The sequence below is a fragment of the Eufriesea mexicana genome, unplaced genomic scaffold (assembly GCF_001483705.2).
Source record: "Eufriesea mexicana isolate 0111107269 unplaced genomic scaffold, ASM148370v2 scaffold9538, whole genome shotgun sequence".
Classification (NCBI taxonomy): Eukaryota; Metazoa; Arthropoda; class Insecta; order Hymenoptera; family Apidae; genus Eufriesea; species Eufriesea mexicana.
Genome location: NW_016917269.1, coordinates 431000 through 454544, shown reverse-complemented (window position 1 = coordinate 454544; position 23545 = coordinate 431000). Strand labels below are relative to the sequence as shown.

Sequence of the window (23545 nt, the reverse complement as noted above, 5' to 3'; positions counted from 1 at the left end):
AAGAGCGGTGTAGCGATCGCATCGGCTAGTCGCTAAAGAGTTTTGCCGCGGCGAAGAACGGAAGAACGGGCCAGGAGAAGAGGAACGGAAGGCTAGGCCTATTAGACCCGGACCAGCCGCGAGTACATCTATGGTGGGCGCAGGAGCGAGACCTAACCTTCGGACACCGAGTCGCAATTGTTGCTGTTGTTGTTGTCGTTGTTGTTGTATAGAGAATACTAAACGTGAGAGGGAAGATCGGGATGAGGAGACCGAATATGCCGATGTGGCAAGGCGAGAGACGCAGCGGCCACAAGGCAAGGCAAGGCAAGGCAAGGCAAGGCAAGCAAGCAGGCACAAGCAGGCAGGACTTACCTCTGCTGTTTTTAGAACTCCACTCCCAGAACTGCGCGGGTCGAGCCGAGCCAAAACCAAAATACCACCGATATAGCTTTTCTGCGATGGTCTTTGTGTGCGCGACCAACCAGCTCTTTCCTACGGACGTCCAACCGGCTTGCACCGGAGTCGGACGCCGACGAACTAACCTTACCGACACGACCACGACGACCACGACGATGATGATGATGATGACGACGACGACTGGGACGACGGAGACGAAAGTATAGAGATTTCCGAGGTGCATCGAGGGAAAAGGGATGTAATCTCAGGATCGTTGACGAGTCCGATGATTTTCTCTCTATTGTCGCCATTACAGACGATGTTCTTACGTTTGACGGATTTTCTGCTCATAGCAGACACGTGATCCGCGAAGAGTTATTGCCGATGGTAGTTGATAGCGAAACTGGATTTCAAAGCGAGTCTTCGTTTCAGCTATTCGCCAAAACTGAGTGAATTTCTACCATCATTTTCGGGTTGTAGAAATTTCAGGGGATATTTGTCGCGTGAAGTGATCAACGTCAATTAGTACCAGTTGATACACCCTACCTATCGGAGGAATTGGAAACTCATCATTGGAATTTCGTAGACGATTTTGAGAGATCTTCGTAGCATCTCGTGGAGAGTTTCAGGCTTAAAAGAATCCACTTTAGGAGACGTTTTGATCGCAAAAAGTACCCTCTCTCCTCCCAACAAACGTCGATATTTTAGTATAAAATATTACTTTTAAAAATAGAATATCACGATCGATTACAGCTTTAGTTACAGTTTGCAATTGTGTTATTCGCCGTGAACAAAATTTCCCATTTTTATGAATATTTTTGCCGATATTATTCCAATTAATCTTTCTTGTGATTCGCCATTTTTGGATCGTTGGGAAGGAAATGACTTACCTTTCTATTGCATGTAGGAGCCAAGATACAGGGTCGGTGTTGCATTCACGACGACGGTCCTGAAACACGAGAAAGAAGATGTTAACTTTCAGAAAACGTAACATTCGCGTAACACGATTAACATTAATATTTATTTCATCGGTCGTAGAAAAAATTCCACAGCAACGGAGCTATCGAGTTAAAACATCTCACGGGCCACGTGATACTCTTCATCCGTCGGAAACGAGCTTCAACAACCTTCGACTTCTTACACCTCCATTTTCCTCCACATTCTAGCTAACTCCGATTCGCTATAAACCCGCCTAACTCGGAAATTATATTTACTCTATGGTTCATAAATTTTCTTCGCCTGTTACTTTGCAGAAATTTTAATTATCCACAATTATCCTCTTCTAAGCAAAGTCTATCAAAAATCTATCACCCACGTTTAATATCACTAATAATTTGTACTTTCGACGCTGAATCAACAAAACTAGCCAAGACAGGAAAATGATCAAAATTCGAAAATTATAAATTTATCTACCGAGCGAATTTTACTACCCTAAACCACAAAAATTATAAAAATTCCACAGACTTCGAGATGACGTTCAAAGATTTCAATCTTGAACTCTAAAAGTTGCAAGAATTACACACACAAGCCTAATTCTCTAGGCAAAAAGAGAATCTGCAAGATGCAAGCAACAAAACTTGAAAAATGAGAAAAGTAACTAGACACTATCTAGAGCTAGAAAAGTCCCTAGCAGTGCGCTATTCCCAACAAGGGAAGAAATAACCCGTGACATAGAAATAATTGAAATTCGAGGATGACAAACGGGATAGGAATATCCCATGGCTGGGTTTATCTTATTCAAAAGGGCTGAATGTAGATCGAGCAGAGATGGCGAACGAACGAGATGACATAATGTAATTCCTAATCATCGTTCAGCCCAAACTGATCCGTCAACCATTACTCCCAGCGCGTTGTCAAAGTCTGTGGATCGAGATTCACGGCAGCTTGTCGTAACGTCCAAGTTTCCATAATTACTCCAGGGCAATTGGATCAGCGAAGCACCAGTCACGCTGGAAGATTCGAATGAATTCTTTATGCTATCTCCTCCGTTCACCGTATTCACCTTTAATCGGGTTAACGGAGCATGGAAGCTTTTCCAAAATAGCGGTCGTTATTAATTTAAGTCACTCTTAATACGGTTCCATGCTGCCACCAGGAAAATCGTTATCATCCGCTCTGTCTTACTTTTATCGATCGGAACGAGCGTCGTTCGAAAGACAGTAAAGTTCGAAAGTTCATACTGTCGGTGATTTATTTCACGGTGGATGCTTGTGGAGGACGATCGAATTCCACGCAGAGATTATTAAGACTTACTAGGGATTTTCTAGTGAACCCTAAGTTGGTAGCGTCGGATCATGCACTTAATTTTTATTGGGATACTTAATTTTGAAATATTTCATCTTGGATTCTGCATTCTGTGCTAGTTGTTAACGATTTTCGTTTTATGGGGAATTTTTGTAGATATTGCTTAGGTCGGTGAATATTTTCTGGGGAACCCTAGCTGATAACGTTGTATCATAACTGATGAGATCGATTTAAATTAGGGTACTTAACTTTAGAGTACTTTATTTCATTTTGGATTCCATGTTCTGTGACACTATTACTGGTTTTTATCGCATAAAATAGAGAATTCGAAATAGAATTAAATATCCTAAATTTAAGTAACCTAATTCGAAGCAAATTTAAACTATTAAGTCTCATTTACGCGAAACTGGAATTTGGTGACCGTTAATTGAAAGTCAATTTAAAAATCTATACCTGGAAAGAATTGCAGACTTTAAGGTTTCTATGGAAATTTTAGGTTTTTAGTGAAAAATTATTTGATCTTATACAGCTTTACAAGAAATGAAAATTTTTTCCAATCTTTTCACCTCTTTTTCTAAGCATAAAAGATGTGCTTTTACAAGCTTTTTAATTAATAAAGCCCGCTTTTTTGTGGCAGTAGGAATTTTTAATGCTACCACCTGCAAATTCTCAATTTCCCCAAAAATTCGAAATATTTTTAATATTTTCTTTATTAGGGAAACGATCTATTTTCGAAACCTATGTAACAAATTATTCAATTTTCAGTTACCGAGCGACCCACTATCAATCATCCAATACATTTTTAAACCACCTTCCACTTCCTCTCCAACGTCCACCATTATTACGGCAGAAGACGCACATCAGAAGGTGTCAGCTCAAAAAGCGAGCCAAATCTTGAAGACCAACTGATTCATTGATGAGATCATGCGACTAAAAGCAGCACGGTGCTGCAAAGTATCCGGAAATTTCCTCTTTTCTCGTTAATAAGAACTCTTTTATCAAAAATCAACACATTTCCCACAGATTCCTCATAGTATCAACAAAACCAATAACATTGGTCCAGATTCGATTAAACAAAATCTCACTAAAACCAAGATTCACCAAATGTCACCAAAGTCAACTTAAAAATCACTAGCTAAAAGTCCTAGCCTAACCTCAAAATAAACTTTCGAAGTAAAGACAAAATTCACAATTTCTTACCAAATGAATGAATAAGAATAAACCGTAATATAAAATTACATTTCTGTTACAATAAAAGTTACTAGAAGTTACTAGATCGTCAGTTCTGCGAAGAACGAATGTATTTTATAAAACAGCTGTATCCGACATCATTTTGATTTGACAGTTGTAATATTAACGGTCGACACAGACGTAGAGGGAAGGAAATTTTCGAGGTGAAACAAAGGCTACGATAATTTTTGCTTTCGACGAAGCGGCAGCTAGAAAAGAGGAAGGCATAAAACGACATTGCTCCGGATCGGCACGTGCCACTCGATAAATCTGTCGGCAGCTGACGGCACAGCCGGCTGCAGCCTCCCGCCTGCACTTGCGTTTTCTCCCTTCTTTCTCCCCCGTGTCTTAACGTTCCCTCCGCCCCCTCCCCATCCTTGCGGTCCCTTCGCTCTTACGTGAACTCGCGACCCTTCTTCGCGAGGGCACACAAGCGTTACATGTATCTTCGTGACCGAATACTAGGGTCGCACTTTGAAAAAAGTAAAATAAAATCGATTAGAAATTCGTCAATTAAACGTTCGAAAGTTATATGAAATGTACAGAGTACGCGTACCCTCGCGTGAAAAAGATTCGTTTTCTTATTTGGTACCCCGTAGCATATTTCATTTCCCCTCAATTATTATTCATTTCATCGAGATTTAAATATCTGGCTTCTGGGAAGTTGAACTTCAATCACGCACTCTGGTGTCGAGATTAAAAACTAGCATGTACCACTAGTCAAAATAACTGGTTTCACATATTTTGATTATTTTATGATAATATATACCCATTTACCTTCGTCATTCCAGTTTAATTATTATAATTTCCGTACAGCGTATTTATAGATACAGAATACAGGTAGATAAATCTAGTGTTAAGAAACCTACAGGAAGTAGAGGTAATCGATTTGGCTCCCAAGTGACTAAGTAATTTGAATACCGTGGAGTATGTAAATTTAGTGCAAAATGTTTTATGGTTTTAATCTATTGTAGTCGCGGGAATTAAGTGGTACTGTATTCCGGACAATTTTTTTTTTTTATACATTGTTACTCTCATTTTCCCCCTTTTTGGTTACTCGAATTCAAGAAAAATGAAGCTTTCGTGTCAAAGGCAGAGAAAAATAGATATTGTAATTAAAAAATCTGTTTTCAAGAAACGTGTTACTTGCATGCTAAAGGGTTAGGTATCCTTGAAATTTTCGTTTATCTATTGTTTATATTCCAGAGATATTCTTGTCAATACAATAGTTAAAGTAAAACGAAGTAAAATATATCGGAAGATAACGCCGTCTTATTTGCACGAGTGCCGATACGCAACTGCGAGTCCGGTGTTCCCCCTCCCTCGTTCTTTGCTCGCCTTAAGGCGTCGTTGTAAATGATTGCAACTCTTATCGAAAAAATTATTTGTACGACGAATACTTTTTTATTCGAATGCAGAGAGGATTGTTCTGGAGTTAATAGAGTTCCTGTAAAGGAAGGAATAACGTAAATATTAAAAATTGATGGCTAAATAATTCGAAATATATCGAGATAACTATCGAATTAGAAACCATGTTATTCGCATGGCTGCCGATACACGACTGCCGAAGTTCGACGTACCCCCACCAATTAAACTTGCCCCAAGCCGGTGTCGTTACGAGCAACGATACGAGAGAAACAAAATTTTCCTAGTTCACAAAAATTCCCGAATTTTAGAAATTGTCTACTAAAAATAGGAGAAAAGAAATATTTTACTCTTCTCTCCGTTGCGATCCGGAAATATTTTTAAATATTTCTACGGTGGGTTATTTTAACATTTCAAATATTAATTAATATTTCTTCCGACATAATATCTCCGTAAAATTAATAACGAAAGAAGGGAGATAAAGGTTATTTCATAAAATTTCGGATAAAAATCATTTCTTTCCTTATCGACTATATATTATGCTACAGTTATTTTTATTCTTTCTCAAACAATTCTTTATCTTGCAGCAAATGTAATATAGGAAAACTCCGTGTCTCGAACCTCATTGACGCGCAGGAAACAAATATATCAAATTTCAAGATACGTTTCACGATTACGTAAGAGAAGATTCACGAGCAAACAGGAAGCGAATTTTCCAACTAAACCATAACGCACGTTGTATCCTATGACAAATAGATCTGTCTCTAGGCCCACATTCTAAACGATCCAGGAGGGCCTACATCCCCAAGAGAACGTGTGCACACGTGTATAATCCACGCTATAACTTAACACGAAAGACGATGTGCTTCAGCCAAGGGTTCCTATACTTCTACATATGCGCTTATACGACTCTGGATTCTCCTACTAGCTACTCAAATTTGTACAAACTTCGAACTAATCTCCAATTTTTTATACCACTCGGCATCTCTTCCCAAATTTCTGCCAAAATGTTACTAAATACAGTAATTCGGTAATTTAATATGCCATATTAAAATTGCATTAGATCGTAGAAATTTTGAAATTTGACACCGTGAAAATTATAAAAAATTCTTCATAACTCTCGAAATAAATTTTACGAAAAAAAAAAGAAAAAAATAGATATTTAATAATTGCAATATTCAATATACAATATTTATATTTAATTAAATCACAGAAATGTGGAAAATTGGAATTAAAATGTAAAATTCGAGCCGGTGAAATTTTCCATAGCCATCGGCATAAACTTTCCAGATACTGGAAAATCAACCTCTAGAATCATCCCCGCGAGCGCGTCCGCAACTGCGCGTTAGCAACAGATGGAGAGCCGCGGTGCCGCGTGTCGTGTATTACGTATCACCCATAAAACAGCCAGTTATACGCGTACACACGGTACACGCTTCATCGATCAGCGAGTTACTTGCGTCACTGCGAGCTCTCGTGCACCCGTAGCCGACGCAATTTCTTTCTTCCCTTCGATCCACCGTGAAATTAATAAGAAGACGGAAAATTACAGAAGTAATAACAACCTAGGAAAATAAAAAAAAAGAAAAGAAAGAGAAGAAAAACAGAAAAACTGACGTTGAGACGTTCCGCGACTTAACCTCAATGAACTCGAACGGATCGTGGAGGAGAAAGATGGTCGAACGTCGACTAGAATCGTCCGCGGCTAGAACGACCGAGCCACGAGCGCGGAGATGTTGGCGCGAGTGCAACGCGCCATATTCTTTGTCCTATGACACGACGATGTTAAAGCTCCGTGGCTAAATTTAAACGCAGCCGCCAGGGCTGGTCTAAGACCGAGGCTGAGCAGGAGCAGCCGCCAGAAACCAGAGCACGTGCTTCAACTAAGTGACGTGTGCCTTCCTCCCCCTAGCGCCCCCTTCCCCCACCCGCCCATTTTCCCCGACGTTCCCTTTCCCCCACACCGTTGCCCTCTCGCTGTGTCGCGTGCTCTGTCTCTCTCGCGCCCGTCTGCGCGTCCCTGTGCCTATTCGTCTGGTCGTAACGGTTTCTTCGTGCGTTTTACACGGAGATTCGCGAGGATAAGTGGATCGATGCACGTAGGCAGGATCGAAGACGTGGAAACGTGATTAGTCGATGTGAATGGAGGAAGAAATAATCGTTTGGTATGAGGATATGACGTTCGGTATGAGAGATACCGCGGAAAGGAATTTTTGGTCGAGTCTGTATGCGAGATTCGTGATACGGTTGGGTTCGGTTCAGGGGCAGACTGGTCGAGGTCTGAGAAGCTACAAGATGTTGGAGTTTAATCTGTTGGGCGTTCTGGGATTACTCGGCTGGGGCTTGGAAATTTGTGCATGTTGGTAGGTTACAGGAGAAACGTCTTTCGATGCGGTTAATATTGAGACTGATAACGACGTTGTTAGCTGTTGGCGGGATAGAGGAGGGGGAATCGGAAGCGGTATTAACAGGATTGGCAGACCAGCCGGAACAACTGGTTTCTGAATTTCCGTCTTCCGTAGTTGGGATATGTAATTGCTTTTGGAGAATTGACACTGTGACTGCTGTAATGCGTGTACCTGAACTACATGGTAAATAGGAATAACGGTAATCGAAGTGGGATAATTAAAGTGAATAAATATAATTGTCTCTATCTAGATAAAAGCCACCGTTAATTTCCCCTAGAAACGCCAATATCGTTTTGAATAATTTACTAGTCCTAGCATTAACGTATGTGTACATGTTACATTTATATTTACATATTTCGTACGCACATAATTTAATTATTATACCACTTTCGTTATTATTATGTTTATGATATTTGGACACCCAGATAGGTACCTTCGCTGTTAAACTGAAATTTGAATTGATGGAATGGACATTAGTGTCGATATTAAGATCGATAATGGATCGAATTGAATCAATATTTAAGTCGATATCGAAATAAAAATTTAGAATAACCGTACTCTGTACGGTGCACTTGGTCTCCGATTAAAATTCGTCTAATCAACGCTATATCGACCGAACGATGTATCGATATATATCGATATATATCGATTTTCCATCTGCGAGCAATCCGAACGGTTGTGGGAGCTGATACAAACATCCTGCACCTCACACGTGGCCTCAACCGACTGTACAACACGTGTTCCCCTCTCCTACAGAGACATTTCTCCATAGAATCAGCCCTTCAATAACCCATGAACAACATCCTATTAGAAATCTGATACGACGCCATCTGAGATTCTCATTTCCATCACCAGCTTAAAACTCCACCAAAAATCAATTTGTGCGTGCAGCAGATGCAACCTTATCGTGTCAACCATCTTTTCAGAGGAATCTTCTCACCTTGCTATCTCACGTTTCACACTAGACCTACTACGACCAAACTGATAATTTAACCTTTGCCATTTTTTACCCGATACAGATGCAATCAATTTTTCAATATCCACTGTTCCATTTTTTTCTAGGATTCTTCCATAATTTTTTCATCCCCTGGCTACGTAACCGGTCACGATAGGTTCAGCGTTAAAAATGCAAAAAAATTAGCAAGGGTCGTTTTCGACGTGAACCCTCGAATCACGTAAACCTTTCATCGACATGGCGGTGCATAAACGAAGAAAAGGTCCGGACACAATTTTAGCGAATGAACCCTCCGAAGCATCCCTCAACTAAAATATAAAGCACGAGATAAGAACAAAATTCGACAATCCCTAATTCCCCAATTCACCAATCCCTGAAACCCTCTCGCCCCATAATCCAACCCCGAACTTCGAACCTCACTGAAAAATCCCCATTTATTTTACCCGAATACCAAAGCAAGTCGAGGAATCGGTGGCAATCGAAAAGGAGGAAAAAAGAAAGGAAAATCGTCGCAGGAGTTAAAATTAATGCGAATGGTAGCGGAGAACGTGGCAGGAGGGCAGTGCAAGGGTCGAAGGGCCACACGTCGTCGGTTACGGGACCCCACGGTACGCCATGGCCAACGCGATGCAGCTAGAGACGAGTATCAGAGCGATCAGAATCCCGCGATGTTCTCTCGCGAGTGCAGGACCCAAAGCAAAACGTTCGCGAAGAAAAGGGATGGACCTGATTCGTACCCGCGAAATGCTTGGTCCCTTCGATGCTTGTTTATTTCTCTGGCGCTGCGTGCTTTATCGGCTCCCGCACTTTCTTCGCCAGATACGCAATTGCTGTTTAACGAAGCCGAGCCGACTGGCAAGGTCACATCCATCTATCGAGGTACGTCTAATAATTGATACAACGATTGCTAACAAGTACGGAACTGCGAAACCGGTCGGGTAAACAACGGAGAATATCGGAGATGCACCGATAGGTGGGACAGAGATGGAGATGGATAAATTGTTTTGTACAACCTTGTGATAATTGAGGTGACTTACAATATCGATTATCGTTTAAACGTAGTGCGAACCGCTCGTAATTTGGCCCAAAATAATAACGATTTTCTTTTTGTACTGTACATCGCCTGAAAGAAGTGAATTAAAATTTATATTAATTAAGTTATAATTAGAAACTTGGAATTTAAAGGTGGATTTCTATTGAGATAAGAAGATAATTACAATATATATATAATTTTGTATCGAATTATGCGTGTTATAGTATATCAAGGATAAATAGGAAATTTGATTTGCTCGCTAAGAAAAATTAAATGGATCGAATCACTGTTTTCCAAGAACCAAATAAATACTTATCTACGGGATTTTTTAATGAATTTCCAAACCTTTATAAGGACGTATAATAATACATTTTAATGCTTGGAAGCACTTCTTGGAGCTTCCATTAAAATTTAAGTTCGTATTCCAGAAAAGGTAAAAATTTAGTCTCTGAAATGCGCAATAATAGAAAAGATTCGTATAATTTCGATATTTCTAAATGGGGCCATCTCTGACAAACCCAAAAGGAACTAATCACGAGACTTAACCTTAAAGCAAAGAAACCATGAACTGTTAAAAACCTCAACCAAATAACTTCCTCGCGCATTCCCCTAACAGACACGAAGCTGTCTCAATTACGAATCAGGAAAATTGGAAAAAATCCAAGAGTTGTGAGGAAAAAGATACAAAGATTTCGCAGATGCGAACTGGAAAACTGGAAAACTGGAAAATTGTAAAAATCGTTCCACGCACTGCTCTGGTAGCCATAGATCTCGGCCGGAATGCAAATCCGAAAATAGCAAAACTGAATCGAGGCGCATGGAAACAAAGCTCGGCAGGATTTGCATAAATCATCGGAGCCCGTGTGCTCCATTATCGAAGCTGATACCGGCAAAAAATCTCGAGCAACGCGATCGGAGATCGGGCCAACGTGAGAGTACGGAGCCATCCGCTGAGGATTCTTCTGCAACTCGGTGTGTCCCTCTTTCGGGCGCGCGCAAACTGGAGCTTGAAACGCGATACTCGACGCGAGATACGCGGCCGATTCTACTCGAAGCGAAGCAGAATGAACGCGAGGGCCGGCGAAAAGAGAGGGAAAACGAGGTGGCGCGAAGGAAGAGGGTCGGGAAAAGAGGAAAACAAGAAGAGGGAGGCTCGTGAGTTGAGTGAACGCACACTCGAGCCGCGCGTACACGGGAGGGAGAGGAAAAGCAACATACACGCACGTACATAAACACGCATAAAGAGAGGGGAATCTCGCACGAACCGTGAAACTACGTTTATTCCAAACGTAGACTCTCCGCGCCTTCTCCTTTTTCCTTTCCCTTCTCTTTCCTTTTTTTTTTCAAAGACTTCGTCCAGCAAAATGGTTCGGAACGAAAGAAGCATCCCCCTCCTAAATGCCTTCGGCCATTTCCCATTCGATACGGGCGCCTTCTTACAGCCAGGTGAGAACTAATTAATTTGCGAAGAATGAGGGGTAATTCAGCGCGCAATCGCAGATAATTATGGGAACCATTTTTTTTACGTATAATGTGGCGTAATAGTATTATGGAAATTGGATGATTATCTTATAATAGGCTGTTTGAATTCAAGCTATCTCGGAGTACGGCGGATAGAGAAAGGAAGCTTTCTATCGCGATTCTTTTATTAACAGCTTGACGTTGATGGCTTATTTATGTTAAAATGTGCATGTTTTTTCTCCTTTTTCTTTTTTTCCTTTTTTTTTTTTTTAATGGTGATGTATGACCTTTTCTGGGAAAGTTTAGAGGAATTCTTTTTTAACCCTTTACACTCCACTGGTTACGCTACGGTGACGTTGTTAATCTGCAACTTGTTATTTCGCTTTGTTTTCACCAATAAAGATGAAAAAAGTGTTTCTACTTTATGAAGAAATTCAGAGATTTTCTCGATTTTCTTTCTTTCGGAACAGCAGTTTTTATTTTAGAATATTCTTTTATTGCAAAAATCTGTTTGGAGTGCACAGTTAATTTATAAAATATTTTACCATTTTTTTTTTTTTTTCATTTGGGAAATAAGAGAACGTTTAAAATGTTTTTCAATCAGTCGCGTAAATAGAATAGAGAAAAATAAATGATCGTTCGTTTTAATCCGCCACCCACACTCGTATTAATTTCTTTTAATCAACAACAACCCCTCTAACAACATATCGTAACTCGCCTACGAATACTCACACCAATGCACGTTATATGTACAAAATATATAGAAATCTACTGTACCACCCACACTAACCTAAAATTTTCTGCACAAATCTATCTCTCACTATGTATCATAACTTTCGCACCATATAAATATATAATTAACTCCTTTGAATTTCTTTGTCGTCTGTGATTCGATATCAATTTCACTCAAACTTTTAAAAATATCGAGTTACGCTTGACATTTTTAAATATATCGTCAAAATTATTAATAAACAAAATTTATTTGCACTGATTCCTGTCTACCTCCTGTCCTTTCGAGTACGTTTAACCCTTGCACTCCACTAGCGCCACTGTGGCGATAATGTAAAGCTGTTGTCATAAACATTTCTAATCTTTCCTGATAAAGAATAAATATCAACGAAACTTAAAACAATAGAAGTATATATGGTTTTACCGATGAATTCTAACATTTAGCACGGAGAGATAGTAAAAATCTTGTTTCAGACTTTCACCAAATCGTTTTGGTAAATACTCAGATTTATCAAAGCCGATCGGTAAAAATCCGATACGATTTAGGTTATGTTTAGGTTATGTTTCATTTCGTCGTGTAAAATAGGCTCATCTAAAATTCCATCGTTTGCTATTATCACATATATACGTAAAACGACGAAAAATTTCTTTAAGGTTCTAAGTTAAAAACAAAATGGCCGAAAATCATTTTTATTTCAACATTTTACCCAACCCTAACCTCTTAACACCAAAATTATCATGATCACTCAATTGACCGATATATGAAAACACGGAAGGAGAATCTTAAAAACAAAAAGTGTAAATAGTATAAAATCTATATCAGAAGAGAAATCACAAAGTCTAATGACCAAGGCAATAGCGCAGAATTTTTAATCAAGCGTTTAAAAACGATTATTTAGACCGTGGTAGGTTTAACGATGAACTAGCCAATCATTTTTCATGCTCGCATCCAGTAGTGGAAGGAGGATGCTCCTCGAGCAAGATGTCCCCGTGGAACTCTCCCTCTGGCTCTTTCCTCGAACTTAGCGCGACTCCCTTTCCCCCTCCACTCGCGCGTGCACGCGTCAAACGCGCACAGGACCCGCTCACGCACACGTGGATGCAGCAAGGAAAGGAGACAAGGAGGGGGTATAGCGGAGCGCGTGTATCGCTCGGTTAGCAGTAGAAGAGAAGAGAGGAGAAACGAGCTGGCAGATGTTGGGCGCGTGCGGCGTCGAACCTTTTAAGGCGCGATCACTGGACGCCCGGCGTCGCAACGACCCTCCCCGCATCGCTCTTGCCCCCACCGGTGGCTCGACTCTCTCCGTTCCGACTCTCTTTCTCTCTGCTCCACCTCGGACACCTTGAGAAGACGAACCACGCGCGCCACAGCCTCCGCGAAACCTCATCTACCTCTTCTACTTGCCTTCCTATCGTCTTCCTCGACGCTATGCTCCTCTCCTTCCGTCGCGGGCCCCCGCGCTCTTTCACGCAGTCGAGCTTTCGACTGTAATTTGCTTCGAGCTTCTTCTCCTGTTCCTTTCTGCTTTTTATCTTCTCCACTTGCCGACTGTCGCACGAGTCGCCGGGTCGAGGATGTTTCAAAGGGTAGAGTGGGATTTGGGATAAGTGAAAGGAAGATCGGGAAAAGATGGATAGAATATGAAAATTTGTTGGGTTTTGATTCAATGAACAATTTCCTAGGGAATTATTTAGGCAATTATATAATTCGTTGGTACCATTTTTTTTCTCAGGTTACGAGTATGTGTTTACTAGAATTTCTAGAATATCGATTAAACATGATTTGGGTAATTAGCGTGTTAAATAAATTTCACTAGATCTAGTAAAAATTCGTAACTGAGAGGTAAGTTTCGGCAGAGTAATTGAAACCTAATTTATAGCATATTAATTAGTATCTAAAGTGTGAATAGCCCTAAATGGAAGATTACAAATTTCTGGAAAAAATACAGATAGTCAAGAAACATTCCGTGATAGTAAATGCTAGAGATCAAGATATAGCCTAATGAACACCGTCCTACCGAAACCGCATTCCAAGAGCCTAATGATACACGAATGCTTCAGATAACATTAGCACCAGTAGCTCGAGCTACAGTAGCCTCGAGGATCTAACGAAAAGCTTCAGTCAGTTATTCAAAACGTAAAATCCCTAGTACCCAATTCATCCTGCAACAGCATCCGTCTGTTAAATCAATTCGCCCATGAAACTCGCAGTCGAGATATCGAGAAACTCAAGAACGTGAAACCTCTATCCCTGAAATTTCCCGAATTAACCTTTCAGCGTTAACTGTCCAACCGACCAATCAACAAATAGGTAACAAAAAGCAGGAAGAAAAAGGGCTAAAAGATACGTCCAGGGAAAAAAGAAAGAGATGGAGGCGTCGCACGTGGCCGATAGGACCACGTGGGCTTTCAGCCTACGTCACCGGCCGAACCGACATCCCATCGCGTATTGATTGAGAGTGGCCATGGTCGTTTCCATGACGACGTTTCTTTTACCTGTACAGCTCACGTACACACCTATACACATACGCGGAACACCTTCTCGGATACACAGAAGCGGTTACCTATCTACCTACTACGTAGGTAGCAACCTTAGGGGAACGTAGGTGTACGTAGGTGCGCATGGTACCTGCGCGGGATTATAGTCCGCTTTTCCACCCTTCTACTCTTCCCTCTCTTCACAACCCCTGCTCCACCCTCCGTCATCTTTCTTTTCGAACCCTATCAAGCTGTCCTATCTGCACGGTGTATCGAGTGAATCGGATCAGATCCTCGATAGAAATCTCTGGAGCGTGCACGTTGCCGTACCACGCGTGCAAAATTTATAATCGACCCCTCGATACCGCGCCGTGACGCGTACGTACCCTTGCCCCGACCCACCCCCAAAGGCGACACACCCCCTTTGGTACCCTAGATCGGATACGCTACGGTGTGCACTGCTGTGGTGGATCCATTTTGTGGGGCACGATGTTTCTTCGTGGGTACTAGGAATACGTAGTAAGACACTAGACTAGGGAAATTATTTTTTCCTAATTGGTCTTTTCCGAATACGATTCACTCTGTACCCCGAATCGATGAACTCGAGGAAGCTTATTCGATGAAAAAGTATTTCTTAAAATAAAATTAATATTCAATTACGTATTATTTTATACTTGTAGTATATCGTGTATAATAAACGAACCGAAAATTATCTTCCATTCTAACCTATCTTAACGACAATGTTACACCGTAACCTAAAATTATTAGACAGAAGCGAGATTAACCCTCCGTCAACCTATTTAGCCAAACGACTCTCCGCTCCTTTGAAACACAAAATCGCCACAAAGACGTACAATTATACGTATCGTGAAAGGCCAGGCACAGAATCTCCTCGGCATGCCCGACGACGCTTCATTAACGGCCGAGTCGCAACAAAGCTCTTTTATTTGTCGATGGAGAATAATGACAAAATTGATAGGATTCGTGCACGTTAAACCGCGGAAGGTGAACGCAGCAGCACGTGCTACTAACACGTGGTGATCGGGTCCGCAGGCAGGGGTGGGGGAAGGAGAAGAGGGTGAAACGCCGAGAGGTGGGGGAACCGCAAGGCACGCGGGACAGTGCGGGGTACGGAAGGGAGGGGCGGACCAGTTCCCGCGTAAACACTTGCTTTTTGTGACTGTACACCAATAATGATATCACATATCGTAGGAATTTTCAGCGTCTTTCAAGAAGCTACGTACTACTATCTACCGATATAACGGGGCACGCTAATATGATAGGCAACTGGCAGAATATAGTTATTGCGCAATATCGAAAATAGAAATGAAACGAAGTGGAGCGGGCTTTCGGTAAATGGAGACAGTCGGTGACACGCGCAAGACGCGGAAAATTTAACAGATTCTGACAGGTTATTGTATTAAAATGTATAACTGTTATCGTGCCTATTATTACGCTATAATTAAATATCATTGTACAACGTCCTCGTTTAAATCAAAATACTCCGTTTTAGAAATTTACGTTTCTAATCTAACGCTATCTTAACCTATAAAATGCAAACTATCTTTTTACCCAAATTTCGATACAATCCGATATATCTTAACTAGCTTCCCGAGAAATTAAGGTTAGAGAAGGTTAGAAATTTCTGACAATTTTTTCCCGTAATTTTCTAATAGCCACTATAAGAGGACACAATAGTGTATTCAAAAAATTCGTTTATTTCAGATAGGAACAACCACTGAAGCATAAAAGTATCATAAAATACAACAAAATACCCTAAAACGGTATCACACCGAAAAGCGAAGCAAACCTAACCTAATTGCGCAAGCTGCGAAACGCGAATTGCCAAAAATCGCGGGAAAAAGTCAGCGAATTACGAATGAAACGTATCAAAGAACCCGTATCTATCAACGAATCGTTGCGAAACAACGAATCCAGGTAACCTGAGAACCATAATGCGTAAGAATATGATCGAAAAGGTAACCAGAGGCACGTGTTTTTAACACGTGGAAAAAGGGCGTAGGGAGTGAAACAAAGGGAAACGGAGAGGGGAGGTAAAATGGAACGAGTCAGACGATTTCCCGTATTTTGCACGAGGAACAAGCACAATAACAACGAGGAATTTACGTCAACGTGGTGGTTGCCGACTGTCGTCGAACTTTTCTTCCGTCCATCTGCGTGTTTGTACACGTACATGTAATATGTGTGCACGTACAGGACGATCGACTTTTGACCACAATGACACGTGTACATAGCACGTGAGAGTAGGCGGAAGGAATCATCGGAGTTGCGTTCAGATTTACGTCAATCGTGACCTGACGCGAGAACGCAAGCCTCAAAGACAGCCCTGGCTTTAACCAGGGGGAAAAAAATGACGGTTAAAAGGAAAACGAGCCTGGACGCTTTTTCCGATATTGCGGAGAGAAAGAGAGAGGGAGAAGAGGTTTCTAGGGAACCGACATCCGGTTCTTCTTCAGCCGTGATGCGCGGGAACATGGCCACCGCGGGAAGCGGAAGACCGTGAGTGGAAGAAGAAGAGGGAAGATTCTTTCCTTTTTCTTTTGACGGAGTATCGGAAGATAGGGTAGGTTATAAAATGGGAATTTTTTTAAAAGTAGAATATTTTTTTTTAGATCTCTTTATATTGAGCTGCATTATATTTCAGTTTTGCTTGGAGTAAAAGTATCGATGGAAAGAAAGTTTCGGTGTAAATAAAGGGATCTTGCTTAGCATATTGCGTTCAATTTTTTCGGTTTTCTTCTTGAAACGAGGATATTGATAGCAAGAAGTCGCTGAAAATGAAACCACGAAGTGGAAATTTTAGCATCTTCGAAACCAGTGATTCTTTTTTACATCGAATCTTAATTTCGGTGGATATGCAGATGTCAGTGGAGAGAATATTTGCTATTCGCAGCTAAATCAAAAATATTCCGTGAGGATTTAGCCGGTAGCATATGTGATATATACATAACTCGATCTGTAGAAAGTAATTTCTGATATAAGGCTGCTGAATACCAGGTGATTGAGAAATTTGAAAGTGAAGAATTTCAAGAGATACACGTGAACAATGATCTACGTGTATGTTCGAAGTAATCTCGTAATACTCGTGGAACTTAAGAGAAAATAAATCTAAACAAAATATCCTTATTTTCTCTTGAAAACTTATTTTCTCCTCGCAACAATAAAAATAAAAATGAGAAATCCATATATGTACTGAAAATATACAGTTACCTTTAATAAATCTTTTATCGAGATAGCTATCTATTCCCATCAGACTATTATTATTATTGTTACTATATATATATATGTGACTCAAGAATTAGTAAACTACCTCCAACCTCGGTAATAACAAAAAATAAAAGCGTAACAACTATTCACGTTCGAAATTTCTATTTTCCAAATAAAATATCAATGTTCGTAACACGAATGTAAGAAATCTAAGAAATATATTAAAAATAACTAGAAAGTACGTCTAAAAAAAATATTACCGTTCCTCCACCATGCACGAGTATTGACTCCAGAGTGACACGGTATCTTCTGAGCAAAGGTTAAAAGAAAAAGAAATAAAGATACAAAGCACCTCAGCCACGAATCGTCACATATCACAGAAAATTTCCCACAGACTCAAATTCACAGATAAAAACCGGGGCTACCATCGTCAGTCTTCGCCGAAGAATCAATTCGTTCACTGAACCAACGGCTAGAGGAATAAGAAGAGATACAATATAGGAACATAACACGATCGAGGTACGAGCGACGTCTAAGTTTGAATTCTTCAACAGCGAAGACAAAAGGAACCCAAAAATCACAGTTTGTTGCGATCCAGAGCTGATACGCGTGCGGCACAATCGAATTATATTTTATCACGGATAACCCATCTATCCTGGTTCCAAGAATACGGCGTATGCCCGGTGAATTATTAAGGCAAGCGTCAGAATTGCAGAGTGGCCGAATGAAATTAGTCGGCGCCCGATCCCATTAAAAGAACCTGGCAAATCGCTTTAAACGTTATTTCTAAATTCACCATCGATCGCGGGTAGCCACCAATGGTGGTCCTGCCGATCTGCAATCGGTTCACCCGGTCTCTTCTATTTGGAACCGCGCTAATGTTCCAACTGTGTCAGTTCGAGCAAGAGATCCTAGTGAAATAGAAGATACCGTGTGAATCATGATTTTTCTTTTTCCATAAATTTTGGAATATTTCGAATTGTCGTGAATTTTCCGATTAATTTATTATATTAATTACATTTCGAATGTTAAAAGCAAAATAGCAAATTTGGAAGAAGACACTTCTGAACCGTGTCCATTTGATCTGATCTTAGTTAAACCGATGAGAAAGGAACGAATAATCTTATTTTAAGGATTGAAGTTTCCTTTCTGAATTTTTGACGAATTTTTTATCAACAGAACTTTCTTTTTATAATATTTTGTAATATTATTATATTACGAGAAGTTCTATTGTGATTTTTCGTATCTGGGTGAATGTAATTTTAAAAGTGAGATTATGATAGAATTTGGGGGGAAACAAATTGATTTTTCAACTGGGTCAGTTCGATCGAGTCGTGGTAAAAACAACGGAGAGGAATGGAAAGATACAGAGAGACGTTGAATGGATTATCTTATTCCAAGAATTGTGGTTTTCTTGGTAGTTTTTGGAATATTTCGTGTCTTCGCGAGAATCATATTGTAAGAGTGGAATAGTAGAAATTGTAGGAAATGAAGTTACTTCATTGAATCTTCCGTTTAATGGAGACATTGGATCGAGTCGATATATCATATATAAGAAGGAAGCAACGACGTATCATTTGGATGGAGAATGCTAATCATTCCGGAAGATACTGAATGTAACATTGCTCCTCGTAATTACTATTAATAATCCTGGAAAATAAATTAAAAAATAATACGTATGAGAGATCTGTTTGGGAGTAATTAAACGTAATATTGCAATACAAGATATGCCTATAAAATTGGAAAATCGCTTTTGGAAAAATGGAATGACCTCACGAAGAATGTAAAATATCTGAATAATTACTAGAAAATAAAATAGAAACTTTTTTGCTTACTTCGTGAAATATGGAATTCGTTTTAAAAACAATCGATTGTGATCAATCGGTTTTCCGAAAAGGGGCACACAAAAAAAAAAAAAAATACAAAAAATACCGAACCTAAAGAAATTTATATATATCACGTTAGGAAGAATCATTTCAACATTCCAAAAATTTTTGGAGAGAAAAATGCGGAATAATAAGGAAGAGAAAAAGAAGTGAAGAAAATAAAGAAGAATAAAGAAAAATACAAAGAAGTATAAAGAAGTGACGAAAAAGAAACATTAATGGGAAACATTGAAGAAAATAGAGAAAATAAAAAAAAAGGAGAAAGTGAAGAAAAATAAAAGAGCGAAAGATTAAAACGAAAAAGATTCCCGTTCTACACGCATTTTGAAAAGGTAACATAGAATTCGCAAAGCTTGCATAATGTTTCGAAAATGGATGACGTCAGTGGTTGGGGTTGTTCTCGGTAAGGTTATCGATGAAACTGTTCTTTCTCTTTAGCGAGTGGGTGGGATCGATGACGAGGACGACGTGCACAATTTCTTCGTGGAATTTTTATGAACTTCAGGCTTTTTCGGGTGCAACGACAAAGTAACAAAATTACCGGAAATCAAGGCTATTAGACTGAGAACTATCGTATCGACTCATGAGATCAAAGATACATGACATCTGTCGAAAATGACCCGAAGAATTTTGATGTTTCCTTCGTTATCGATCGCGCAATCCGACTGAGACAATTAGATGGCGTTCATAGAAAAATTTAATTTACCACTAAAAATGCAGATTAAAATAATTATAATAATTCGAATCGAAATAAATTAAATCATCCGTAATTTTCAATATTTCAATATCCCACTAAATATTACAAATTTTGAACTATTCGATCTAACTTTATTCGATTAACCTGCCCTCGAATAATCATTTCGATTGATCGAATTTTATATAAATCGAATTTCGAATTCAATTTGGCTCGATTAAATAGATTACGAGAGAATCGAAATTTAGATTGGATCAACGAACGAATATATAATTTTCTTAAATTCTAACAAGGCAAATTACAAATTTACATCGATTTTCGAAAGATAAAACAAATCTATCCAAGTATATATTTCAAAATAATGAATAGAGTCAACGTTTAGGTCATACTAGTTTCATCCATTTGCATAGACTCGAGGACCCACATTGTACCACGCTTTGTACCACGAGGTCGTGTAATTCTTTGTAGCGAGCCAGTCGCGTATTACGCAGGTTCAAGTTCCGCGAGATTCCACGATAAGTCTACATCTGATACAGCCGCCGAAATGCATATAACGGACCAACGCATTGATTCCCATATTACTTCCTTTCGCTCAGCGAAAGATTCCTCTTCATATATTCTTCACTTGACCGATCCGAGGCAACTTCGTGTTTATACGAAATTCGAAATATAACCTAACCTCTTCAGATCACAAATCAATGTAGTATTTGATCTACCTGGACACATAACATTCCATAATGCATTAATTACCATATAGGGTGATAAATTACACACAAATTTTTAGTATATAAACATACTTTTCTATGTTTTGATGACAACAATTTTTATAAAACTATTTAACACATATAAGATCTATATAATGAAATTTTATAACATGAGAGTTTAGAGCTTACAGATAAAGAACTAAGAACTACTTATAACAAAAAAATATTTGAAATGAATTACCGGTGAAGGAGGAAAGTGATATAAAATTGTAGTATTAACTAGAGTCTTTTTTATGACAAATAATGATACCACTGTTCGTACGCTAGGGAGTGGCAATGGGAAATACTTTTGTTTTTACATCCTTGAATAAAGTAGTAAATTTCGTTCTTTCTTACATTTTGTAAAGAAATATTTTAAACAAATGTTATTTAAATAAAAAAATATAAAAAAAGATTATAAAGACAAGAATTTATAGAAAAACATAAGACGCAATATTTCTGAAATAATAAGATAAATTAATAATAGTATCGTCTTCATTACAGAAAAAGTACTATGAAGTAATAAGAATGAACATTACTTATTTTTTACAAAATTAAAGATACATATTTCCTTTGCATACTTTTTCTCCTACGTATTTTCCTAAAAAGTTAACATAAAATCATTTATATAAAAAACACCGATCTCTACTTTACCGATGCAGCTAAGTGTATGCAATTGAGAGTTGTGTTTACAGATGGCAGCATCTTACAGTTATTTACAAATTTTTTAATAAGAAAAAAAAGATGTTCAGGAAAAACATCCGTACTTTAAAACAAATAAATTACTAGATTTTAAATATTTTTTTTCTATAACTTTCATAAATATTTATTTTATACTATATAATTCTAACATATGAAATAATTTTTAAATATATTTATGATAATATTAGAGTGTATTTATAAAAGCCAATAAATTACGTTAATACAAATGATGCTAACCAAAAATTAAAAATATAAAACTGTTACTTTGAGTAATGTTAATTTATGAAAATTTAAATTATATATATTTGGGAATGTTTATACATTATTATATTTAAATGCATTATAAAAATGCTTTTATAGAAATGTAAGGTTCTATATTAAATGTAAACTATTTATACAAAAAGAAAATCCAACACAAAATATATCAGTGAAATATAAAAACTCTTTTTGTTACTAGAATTCTTTACATGGGTGAAAAGAAATCATGTTAGAGTTATGTATAGTTCAAAATTAAATATTACAATGCAATATGTTAATTTACATACACCTTAATTAAAATATTCAATTCTTTAACCTAAGTATCAAAGTAAAATATTAATATATTACAAATTATTTATAGATTAAACTTAATTTGTTAACTACCATTTGTAAAAGTTCTAATGAACATAAAATATTTGTTTCAAAAAGATATTATTGTGGAAAAAATATAATTATGTTATAACAATGTATATTTTTTACAAAATAGTCTTTAAATATTTATTGATTATGAAAGCTTGTTTTTCATAATGTTCACATATATAAAAAGAACTTATTAAATATTCTAACTTACAATAGTGAACATCTTGAAAGGTTAATCATTTTCCATAAAATGAAAAACATTCTGTCTCAAAATAATTATTTTGAACAATACACGCACGACAATCATTTGAAAATCAATGTGACGGTACATGAAGTAAAATTAATAAAAAATAATTACACGATAAGTTCAAGGTTTATTTGACAACGAATTTGAAGAAACAAAAAGAATCTGTCAGAGAAATCTATTGAATGAAAATAGGACCTGTCATATTCAATCGTTCCTTTGAAGGAAGATCAATATATCTCGTAATAAGGAGGAGTCTTCTTCGATGAATTTAATCAACTTTATATGAGTTCAAGAATTTATTCGTAAAAACTTTGAAACACTCGATGTTAAATCCATTGCTAAAGGAACAAGCTTTTTTCCTGAAAATCGTGAACGCTACCTACGTGTGTGTACATACATGTATATATGTATCAGTACATGTACGCGTATGCGTGCTGTGTGTGAAGGCCATGTTAACAGACTGTAAGTCAACGGTTGACTTCAGTAACGATAAAAAGAGAGTGAAATTTACTTACGATTTTCACCGGCTTCTCCGCGGCTCCTACAGAGCTTTTCCGTACAGTTATTTCACTTTCCACATTATTACGTCCACGGTGAAAAAAAAAAAGGAACAGCGAGAGAGCGAGTTTGATCAAAAGCACAATTTTCGTGACGTCATCGGTGGCTGGGCATGCGCAGACTGATTTCGGTGTTTTTCCATTTACCGCGGAAACACGTGTGGTGATGTCGTTTGTTTCTTCGTTTTTTTCCGTTTCTCTTTTTTTTCGCTTGTTTTCTTCACCGCGAGAACTACATCGCTAAGAGACACGCGACATTATCGCGACGACGCGGTATCGTCCGTTGCGAATTTCGTATGTGATTATTCGCGAGAGCCAGCACGGCTGCCGACATCTATCCATCCACTCCCACTTGTTAAGTGACGTACCCTGACGTCATCGATAGTTTACCTTGAAGCATGACATTGAGTTACACGCTTGCCAATGGCATTAATAAAGTTCCCTATGGTGTGTTTATGTAGGGATTGCGTATACGTAGTTCGTAAATTGACAGCTCAAGTTATGCAGTTATGTTACTTTCTTGTATACATGTAATGTTTAAATTTCTATTATTGGAAACTTTTCATAATTATAACATTTTATATTTATT

At 38.4% G+C, this 23545-nt stretch overlaps 2 protein-coding genes across 3 annotated transcripts in view; one reads left to right on the top strand and one right to left on the bottom strand.

Annotated features, from left to right (window-relative positions):
- Mef2 (myocyte enhancer factor 2) overlaps positions 1-23296 on the bottom strand; it is a 57586-nt gene extending 34290 nt beyond the window's left edge. Inside the window, exons 1-2 of one of the 2 annotated variants that reach the window (XM_017908042.1) lie at positions 22915-23296; positions 1269-1327 (exon numbers count right to left, since the gene is read on the bottom strand). The gene's annotated coding sequence lies outside the window, so the exon portion shown is untranslated. Of the gene's footprint in view, positions 1-354; positions 405-1268; positions 1328-22914 lie in introns of those variants that run through there. The other variant, XM_017908043.1, reaches the window with a different exon arrangement.
- On the top strand, positions 53-605 carry LOC108553163 (uncharacterized). Its single transcript, XM_017907958.1, has 2 exons — positions 53-133; positions 213-605. The coding sequence occupies exons 1-2, from the start codon at positions 131-133 to the stop codon at positions 603-605; spliced, it is 396 nt and encodes a 131-aa protein (XP_017763447.1). The 5' UTR covers positions 53-130.
- Positions 23297-23545: the final 249 nt, after the last annotated feature.